Source organism: Lipotes vexillifer, unplaced genomic scaffold (genome assembly GCF_000442215.2).
Source record: "Lipotes vexillifer unplaced genomic scaffold, Lipotes_vexillifer_v1.1 scaffold140, whole genome shotgun sequence".
In the NCBI taxonomy this organism is placed as follows: Eukaryota; Metazoa; Chordata; class Mammalia; order Artiodactyla; family Lipotidae; genus Lipotes; species Lipotes vexillifer.
This window is the reverse complement of record NW_006774710.1, coordinates 74,943-85,773: the sequence shown is the minus strand read 5'-3', so window position 1 is coordinate 85,773 and position 10,831 is coordinate 74,943. Positions and strand designations below refer to the sequence as shown.

At 37.3% G+C, this 10,831-nt stretch overlaps 1 protein-coding gene across 1 annotated transcript in view; it reads right to left on the bottom strand.

The window, feature by feature from the left end:
* LOC103080088 (protein POF1B) overlaps window positions 1-6,289 on the bottom strand; it is a 98,622-nt gene extending 92,333 nt beyond the window's left edge. Inside the window, 1 exon segment of the mRNA XM_082930853.1 lies at window positions 6,008-6,289. Within this exon segment, the coding sequence (XP_082786979.1) occupies window positions 6,008-6,289 (282 nt within the window).
* Between the last annotated feature and the right edge of the window lie 4,542 nt (window positions 6,290-10,831).

The window sequence follows — 10,831 nt, the reverse complement described above, 5'->3', positions numbered from 1 at the left end:
TCCTGCTGCTCCACTCTTTTGATCATACACCATGTTTTAGAAAATTGCTTTAATGCTTTTCCTTGTTAGTCTTTCTTAGCTAGTAGAGCCCTAATAAGCCTTTCAAGCATATGCGTTTACCTAATCTTCCCAGTGTCAAAGGAACCCTTACTTTATAGTCTATTCATTTAGTTTATTACCGTAGTTTGTGCAGCTATAGGCTTTTGTTGGCTATATTTTTATAAATCAATAATACAAACAGAAAGAATTATCCAGTGCTAACTCTGTGCTGGACACCTTCACATGTTATCTCAATACTCACTACAACTCTGAAGGAAGGTATTATCGTCCCCACTTTACAAATGAGGACACTAGGTCATGAGAGGTCAAGTCATTTATTCTGGATAATACAACATTAAAACAATGTGTCAGGCACTGTGCTGTGTATTTTTCACCATATATTATCGCATTTGACTCTAATAACAATCCTATGACTTAGGTGTTATTATCGCCCCATTTTATAGATGAGGCAACTGAAGCATATAGCTAGCAAGTCCTTGAACCAGGAATTAAACCAAAGAAGTTTAAAAGCTAAGCTTACACCATTAGCCACTACACTTGACTGTTTCATAGTTCAGTTCTCCCCAAGTCTACCTCATCAATGCACATTTATTATTTGTAGCTCTCCCTGGGACACTACACATAGATTCACTTGGATGGGCACTTTCTCCACACAATGTTCTCTGTGACTGATCTTTAGGCTCTACGTAATATTAACATTTTCAGTCAATACCTATTGGCTTTCATTTTCCTATTGATAGCTCTGATCAAAGAGTTCAAGACCTTGGTGCAATATGTAAAGGAGAGACAGCAAGACTGCTGGGAACGAGAATTAGGTAATAGAAAAGATTACATGCATAGTACAGGACTTTGTTCTTTAAATATTTGGAATCTTGTTGAAATAAACATGGCACTCTTTCATGTTGCCTAATTTGAATTTTAAAACTTTACTTAAAAACTAATACATAATATAATGTTCCAGGAAGGAAAACCATGGGAACTTTCTATATGCTCCTGTCAGTTTTAATGACTATGAGAATCACTGAAAGTAATAATAGTGACTTAGGAAAAGGCTAGGCTGAATAGTTTCAAAAGAGGCAGTATCTTTAAAAACCACCTGACATTTATGCTGACAGAATTTGCCAAGGCAAACGGCCATTTAAATAGGCCATTTAAATAAATTTTCGGAATAGTTTGGGAGATGCTTTTGTTAGAACCTGTCAAAGACAGTAACATGGTTAAACACCTGCCTTAGGTTATTGTTGAGATGCTGTTCTGAACTTTGTACAGGAAGAAACATGTAAATTATAATTACCTCTGTTTATATGAAACAAACACTTCCTTAATTTAGGATAAAATCTGTGATTCTTTTCTCATGTAAAGAAAGCAATAGAATGTACTCCTTCCACTAATCCCTTCCCTCCAAGGAAAATCCCTCATTTAAGATACCCATTCCTGGATTCTTTCTTTTCTTGAAGGCAACTAGGAGAGAAAATAAAGTATACAGTCCCTTTGTAGCGCATGCTTTTTGACTTTAAAAACTGAAAGTACATACGTTCCATTGGAAGCCAAAAAAGGATGGCTATTAAGATAGCTGCTGTTGTGAAGAAAAAGTTAGCTCAAATACACATGTTTAGAAAGGTTTTCACTTTTAAGTAGGGTTTAAGAGCATGGCAAACTTTAAGTTATATTACCAAGAATTGTCAAGAAAAAAAATTTGGATCACAACAGTTAAAGGAAAAGTTCACCTCCCTCCCCTTTGCCCCCACCACCTTCTCTCTCTCTCTCTCTCTCTCTCTCTCTCACACACACACACACACACACACACACAATGATAGCTCATGAGTGCCATTGGCTCAAAACAGGCCTAGAAATTTATCAGACCTCCCTTAACCAAGAGACAATTGGCAAGGGTATTTTCACCCAGAATTACTTGCACTCAATTTCTATAGCTTCATTTAATTATAAGTACAAAAGGGGTGACCAAAGCTGAAAACTGGGCCTCTTTATCCTATAACCTCATTGCTTTCTCAGGCAACCTACTTCCCTGAATAATCGTTCACTTTAGTGACCACTCCTTTGAACAACAATTTTTCAAAGCAACACACCCATCCCCACAGAACAGGAAAATTTTATGATAGTGTATATAAATCCTGGCACAGTAAGGGAGCTATCCACTATCTCTGTAACCAAAGAAAAAGGAAAAAAGTCATGTAAACAAAGGAAAGCCCAAGCTGGGTAATTATTGAGAGCAGAGGCCATTCATAAACTCACATTCTTCCCTGGGCTGCTTTCTTGAGCTAAATTTGGTTGCAAGTTTCAAATTTTAAAAAATGGTAATCCATAAAACACAATCTCTAAGAGATCCCTTCTTGCACCAAAATGTTTTATTCAATAAAATATTGATGGTGAAAACACAAAATTATATTTTAAAATGAAATCTAAACATATAGGACACCTACAGATCAGGTCGTATATATCTGTCCTCAATATGAACTCTCCCTGGATAAGCAAATGGTATTTATCCAGATAATCATGGTGCTTCTTATATAATAGGCACTTAATAAGTATGTGTTCAATGAATGACTGGTATTAAAAATATTTTATTTTGATCAATTTCTCTCTCTCACAACAGAACTCCTCTGTATACATGGAAAATATCTTGAACTTCATAAAAAGCTAAAATTAATGGAAGAGAAATACATATGTTCAATGCATATTAACATCAGTGCTGTTCATCTGAGGCAGTGTTTCATTCTGAGTTAATGATGGTTGTTTAATATTTAGGCCTTTTAAAAGGTTGAGCCATAAGGTTTTTGTTTTCTTTAGTTTTATGTAGTTTCTAGACTTCCATTTATTTACAAGACTATATTCAGTTCTAAAATGCACATATGACCTTGATTACACCTGCTTTTGATTTTTCCTGTTCATATGGATAAACTTAGTAATTTTAATTATACCATCAATTTAGACAATTTCACCATACCTGGTTTCTATAGCCAATTTTCTCTGAGAAACACTTTATCAGTCAGACAAAATAATAACTGAGGGAATCATAAAATATATCAGATCAATTTTAGACAAGAAGCAAAGCAACATTATATCTGGAGAAATTTAAAATATGTTTATGTCTATAAACACTATTTTAGTGCACAGAAAGCAAAAAATGAAAAACGTGGGCCAAAAAGCCAGAAATAGAAAATACTAAAGTGCTGCAAAAAGCATTTGGTTAAATCTAAAATGTCTACAACATAAGCAAAAATTAAGATTCAGGAAGCAAAGCAGAGTGACATCAATTTCGGTTTCTCAAAGGGAACATATTTTACTACTGGCAATTATATATATTTTTCAATCTTAGGAATTCTTTTACTATCATCCAAACACAAAAATGCTAAGAACAATTCAAGTAAAAGTTTAACTGAATTCATGATAACTAATAATTGATTATAATACTTATCTTCCTAGCTGCCATGGTCACAAACTTTAGCATCAGAATAACTGCTATATACCAACTCAAAATGTCATTGAAACATGGCATATTAAGGAGAGAAGTTTAAAGCATAAAACAAAAAGTGTTTTAAGTAATGTGTACTGCTTGCTTGTGCTTGGCATGGTATGTAATAAAGCTGCCACTACATCTTACTCATTTCGTTAACATGAAGGTAATTTCAGATCAATTTTAAATCCTACTTTATATAATGTCATCCTGCCACTAAACAGGGAGAAAAGAAATAAAATAGAATAATAGTTTCCTAGTCACATTCTTTGTGGCAGCTATCTAAAAGCTTTCTTGCCAAATTATCTTTTAGTGGATTTATGAATGCCCTTTGATATCGAACTCAGTTTGAAATTTTATAGTCAAATTTTCTTTCTTATTTCACTAAGAGAATGAAGATTCTTATTTTTTTTTCCTTTACCACATATCTAGAAGTTCACCTGCCTCTTCCTCACCCAGCCCTTTTCTTTCTTTTCAATTATAAATCACTTCAGACTTCACAACACCCTCCATTCCAATCTCTTTTCCCTGTTTCTGCGGCCATACTTTCTGTCCCTAAGGCTCTTTATAAACTCCTTTGGGGAACTACATTTCAGGATAGAGCTAGTCTTGTGAGGATCACTTAGCAAATATCAGGTAGAAAGGTGAGTCTCGTAAAAAACTCAACCAGCTTGGTCCCAAGAATATTAAAAGGAAAGTTGAACTATGGAGTATACAGTAAAGTGTGACCCTAAAAGTTGTTCTGTGGTCAATGTTTATAATTTGCCAAATTTAAGCTTTTTAAATTTTTATCTATTTATTTTTCTTTTACTAGGAAGTTGATAAAAGAGGTTAATGTATTTAAATAACTACGCCAGATAGGGTGATTTTAGCATTTGTATGATAATGGTAACTGTTGTTTCAACTTCCCCATTGTTTTGGGGCTACTCAGGAACATAGGTGACACCCACTTTGTTGTTCATTAACATCACTGAATACTGGAATGTACATTTGCATTATTATTATCACAAACTAGTAGTTTTGACCTTTTATTTTTCTTCCCTTTGACTTCAATGCAGGTGGAGTTTTTCTCAAATAGGAAATTACTGACAGTAAATACTGGGTTTTTCTTCATATTTTTCTCTCAAATTAAGCTAGGAGTGAAATAAAACAGGAAAACTGTGGCCTTTGTAGTTGTTGGGTTACCTATATCTTTAAAAACTTCTTTTTAAAATAGTTTCATTATATACTTTAGAAATGTTGCTTCATATCCTAATTAAAATTACTGTTTTGGGAAAAATAATCCATATTATTCCAGATCAGCATAACAATGCAACACAGGATATCATCCCGATGGTTGCTTTTTGAGCTTTTCACAGTACTACTTGTATCTTGAAACATAATTTCAGTTTGGACTGAAGTTTCCAGAAAGCTTAAAGACATGCAAATTTAATATAAAGAGAGTCAAAGATGAAAGCAGACATAGAGCTGTTAATTTTATATTGTCTTACAGTGTTCTTTCATATTCATTGGCAAGTTTATTAACACAGATACTGATGCTAAACTAACCCCTTTAAAAACAAATTTGTCAGGTCTTCCCTGGTGGCGCAGTGGTTGAGAGTCCGCCTGCCGATGCAGGGGACACGGGTTCGTGCCCCGGTCCGGGAAGATCCCACATGCCACAGAGTGGCTAGGCCCGTGAGCCATGGCCTCTGGGCCTGCGCGTCCGGGGCCTGTGCTCCGCAACGGGAGAGGCCACAACAGTGAAAGACCCGCGTACCGCAAAAAAGAAAATTTGTTTCATTTTAAAGGGTGTCAGACTTCCACCATTTTTAGCTTTCATGTAACAATTGCTTACATCTTGCCTTCCTCAATCTTATATTCACTCTTTCAATATTCCTTCTACTAATATTCATAAATTATCCACCTTGACTATACAAGAACAAATGCATCATTTTCAAAAGATGAAACACATATGACAATTGAAATAGACATTGTGCCTGTCACTTATCCTGGAGTAGCATACTATTTGCTAAACACAAATAATTACTCATCACTCCATACATGCCATTGCCCCTGCACCACCAGATCTGATACAAAAAAAACCTGTTTACTTTTGATATGAAGTGAATCAGTGAGAACCTATTTTATAAAAATGACGGTATTCTAGTTGAGGATTGCTTTGTGGTAGGAGCAAAAGAATACCTCAGGTCATATATTCCAATCTAATTCAACAAAAAATGAACCATCCTATGCTCTAGTTAGATTATGAAAATCACTGGAACTGATAAACAAATGGCTACAAGAACTAGTAAATGAAAGAACAGCCAAGAGATGGAATTTGGGTGACCATACATTGCATATATAGCTGCAATCCAAGAGATAATATCCTGTAGAACAGAGCCAGAGAAGCAGAAAGAAAAGAAATGAGGTTCAAAAGCAAACAAAGGCAACAAAGATTTCCCCTTTCTGACATAGCTGTCTTTGTGGTACCTGGGAACAGTCGCTCCAAAGCAAGGTTTGGTAGGAGGAGGCAGTTTTGAGAGGGGAGCACCCTTCCCGTGAGCCGATGGGGTCCAAGGCCTCAACCACCTTGTTCATGGGCCCACTGTAGGTCCTCACTCGCTCATACACTACATTTTTTTCTGGAGGCTGCTGGGCTTGGCTTGACTGATGGTAGCAGCGGTAATGCTGGGGCTGGCACTGCAGCACTTCTGGGGATTGCTGAGTCCCACAGCTGCTGCTGCTCATCTCACTCCAATAGTTTGAGCTCATCATCTTCTCAGTGGTCACCAAGGTACTCCCCAGATTCTCTCCCTAAGGAACAAACAGACAGAGATCATGAAAGAAAGGGGTAGGAAAGCAGGCAGGCAGGCACACATTAGAAGCCTTTTATCAACCACCTCTGCCTATAGTGGTGCCAAGGAGAGATAGAAGTTACCTGAGCAACAGCAAAAGCAGGTCTGGCAGCTACAGAGGAGGCAGCAAATAAAGTAATTGAGTGCAAATGCAAAGTGGAACCACACAGTGAGATTGCTCCAGGAAATAGTACTGCCACGCCCCTGAGGGGCGGAATTACTGGGTAGGTTTACCTGCCGGGAGAGGCCCTGCTTTGTTATGGAGATAGCTACTAGGCTGCCAAGTAGGCTAAGGAAGTCTGGAAAGAGCAGGACTGTGGAATTTCAGGGCTAAAGCCAGAGCTTCCAAATCCACAGTCTTGGAAATTCACTTGAACTGTAAATAGGCAAACAAAGACATGCCCATGCCAAAACTTACTGCAGGAAAAAGGTCACAAATGTCACATGAAAGTGGCTTTCCCATGGTTCTTAAGCTTAGCAAAGGTAATTACAAGCATGAGTATTATCATTCCAGAGTCCCAGACCAAAACAAGGGGTATTAGCCTAAGGACACATTAGTTTTCACAGATAAATCTGCATTCTTTGCAAAACCCAGCTAGTAATTGCAGTTAAGGGAGATTGCTATGAGGTTTCCTTCTAGCAACACTCTCTAATTTGTGGACCTGTTTATCTTGCTCCAGGCCTCGTGTGGCTTTCTAATTTAAATTGAGGAAGATTTGTCTAAATGATTAAATTGCTGTCTGTAGGTGGGAGATTTGGTCAAGAAAAATCTAACCATTCCAGAAACACTTTGCATTTTAGCACTTATATTTATCGTTTCACATTTTTACAAAGGAATGTACCCTGACTTGATTTGTGCCTTAGGAAACACTGAGTTTGATTGCCTTTTTAATATCTAGTTGTTAAGGGAGCTGCAAGTCCTGAGAGGTGCCTTACCTGATATAATGGGATTAAATATGCTCTGCACTTATATTTATCACTATTTGAAATTACAATCATAAGGCCTACTTAACCACCAGGTTTTTCCCTGCAAGATATTTCAGCACCACGGAACTCTAGAATATTCACTGAGGGTGTCTTCAGAAAAGGGACATCTTCCTAGTGTGTATATATACCATAGAACCCAGCACACCACCACCATTCTGGAAAGGAAGAGAATATCATCAAGCTGACTAGCCAGGTTTTTAATATGCTAAGTAAATAAAAGGTAGTGACTTACTGGTCATTCACTCTGACCATGCAGGAAGATTTACATGGAATATCTGTCATCCTCACAAATTTATGAGGGTTTATAGGTGAGGAACTGAGGCAGAGACACAGAGAGGCTGAAAAACTTCCCAAAGTTAAACTACTAGTAAAAAATGAGTCTGGGATTTGAACATAGAGCCTATAGCTCTACTATATTATACTGCTAAGTAAAAATTTAAATTATGTTCTGTATCTGGACATCCAATACGTCTTCTAAGTGGAAAACTAAAACAGTTTTGAACCATTAGCATGTTAAGTAACTTTAAAAAGAATCTATGGATTTTTTATGGAGGAGAGGTATGCAAAATGCTGCAAACCGACCTTAAACTCTTTAAAATAATTTACTGTATATTTATGTTTATATTTGCATACTGTGTGCAGAGCTTTCAAATCTAATCCTTGTTCATTATAATGCTGTTCCTCAAGGATCAATGAAAATTTAATTAGGAACACATGACCTGCCAAACAACCTGGCAAAATATCAGATCAATAACTTGTTAGTATCATTTTGAATAAGCTTTATATGTGAATAGGGAATGGGTATTAAGTGGGGTCATCCAGTCAGCTCTGATTGTTGAAATCTGAACTTAAAACACACACAAACACATACACACAGTGCTGTTAATATCTGCATCCAGTGCTATTAATATCTGTACCCTAGTAACTAAAGTAAGAGATTGAGAGAAGACTAAAAAATCCTTCATCCATACCTGCCCTTCACATTTCTTGGATATATAGCATTTTGAGGCAACCACCTTAATGCAGTTGGGCAAAGAGTAAAGTGTGAAACTGGCACCCTCTTTCAATTCCTGAGCCTCATCCATCACTTTTCCACATGCCTGGATATGAGGAAAAGAGAGCTTGAATCTCAGGGATACTATATAAGAAATGAGATTAGACACTCTCTGACAAACAAACCACATCTAAATATGAAACAGATGTTGACCACCCTTGCACACCTCAGAGAGACTTATCAATCATTCTCACCAAAGTTTGTGCTCCTGTGACAAAAGAAACAGAAGAACAGCTTCAGGGCTAACAGCACATTTTGGCTTCTGTAAGAAACTTGCTTGCTTGCTTGGGACGGGAAGAACTGGGTTCCTGATTGGCTGATTCAAAATTAAACAGCTCCCTCCCGCCTTGGGGACTTCCCGCCCTGTGAAGGGTATACAAGCCTCGCCCGACTGTTAGTCGGGGTCTCACTCACTTCTCTCCGAGTGGGACCCTGTCCGGACAGTTTGTGTAAGCTTCTATACTTGTATAAATCCTTTTCTAATCTTTCTACTTGGTGTTGGTGATTCTCAGGTGTCCTTGGTTGGGATACGGGTCGCATTTACCGGGGAACTCGTGTGGCTCCCGGACCGCAACACTCCTTCTCTGAGAATGCATTTGTGCCTTCATTGATCTGCTTCTCCAATTGTTTTATTTCTCCTTTATGAAGATAATGTTAATACTCACCTATTTTTATTAATAAATGCATATAAATTATTTGACCATTTAATAATGGTAATTGCTCTGTTTTCTACTTGAAAACCCAAGGGCTTGACACTCTGCATTCCTCAGGCTTCATGATTATGCTACACTTCTTACACTGGTGGATGAGACAGTAAGAGTTGATTTCTTATTCTCAGCTCCAGACTTGTTCAGAGAATCCTTAATTATATTTCTGGCAGTTATTTTGTTTCACTCAGTAATATAGATATTTTATGTTTAGTACTGAAAAAACCTCATTTATGATGATGAATTTGATTTCCCCTTAGATGTGATATCCCTTTAGAAGCTAATTCAGTTCTAACAGAATTTTAAAAACCTTTAGTGTTTTTGATTATAAAAGTAATTTATTCTTTAAAAATTAAAATAACTAAAGACATGGAAAAAGTAGAAAATGAAACTTCCCATATTGATGGTAAGAGCAAGGGATAGAGTAAGGATCAGGAATGTCTGCCATATACATTACTGGTAATAAAAATAACAACATATATACACTACCAAACGTAAGGTAGATAGCTAGTGGGAAGCAGCCACATAGCACAGGGAGATCAGCTCGGTGCTTTGTGACTGCCTGGAGGGGTGAGATAGGGAGGGTGGGAGGGAGGGAGACGCAAGAGGGAAGAGATATGGGAACATATGTATATGTATAACTGATTCATTTTGTTATAAAGCAGAAACTAACACACCATTGTAAAGCAATTATACCCCAATAAAGATGTTAAAAAAAAATAACAACAGTGATTTGCATTTTGACTAAGCTGTTTCGAAGACCATCTGAAGTCTTGACTTTACTTACCTCATAAAATTGTTATTAGGTTTAAATGAAAAAGTGCCTGCTAATTGTAATGCACTAACAAGATACAAACATTTTTAAATGTATTATTAACAGATGGTGTTGTGTGATCTTTGTGAAATAGAAGGCTTTGAAAAGCAAAGCAAATATGAATGTCCCAAGAGGCTATAGGTCTGGTTTTTTAAAAGCTTAGCTACATAAAACCATTAAGGTAAAATAGTTCAGTTATTTATCAAAATTGATATACAGAACTATCTTAGAATATTAAATAATAACACTAATTATAAATTTAACACCAAATGAATTTTATAAGCATCAGCCTTGGAGTTTTCATGTGTATAACTAATCCTGTACTCCACCTCTTGTTTTATGAGGCTAACTCTCAAATCTATCTCTAGCCCTGGCCCATTGCTTCAGGCTAATGGTGTAATGGCAAAAGATAGAGTTAAAAGAAAAGTTATTCAAATATTTTTACTTTTTTTTTTTTTTTTTTTTTTGCGATATGTGGGCCTCTCACTGTCGTGGCCTTTCCCGTTGCCAGATGCACAAGCTCAGCGGCCACGGCTCACAGGCCCAGCCGCTACGCGGCTCACGGGCCCAGCCGCTACGCGGCATGTGGGATCCTCCCAGACCGGGGCACGAACCCGTATCCCCTGCATCGGCAGGCGGACTCTCAACCACTGTGCCACCAGGGAGGCCCTTTTGATTTCTCTATGATCAGGGAGAAGTATGTTCGTATAAAAAGGGTCAACAAACAATGCTCAGAGGGAGCTAAAGGCCAAGGTAGTGAGATGATTGTAGGAAAGCACCTCTGTTTTACTAAATAGGTCCAAGTCACTTGATCCAACAGAAGTCCATTCCAGCCTTCTGACAGAATTAAAAGTTGAGCTTGCTTAACTGCTGTTGGGAAAGTTTAGACTAGGCAAT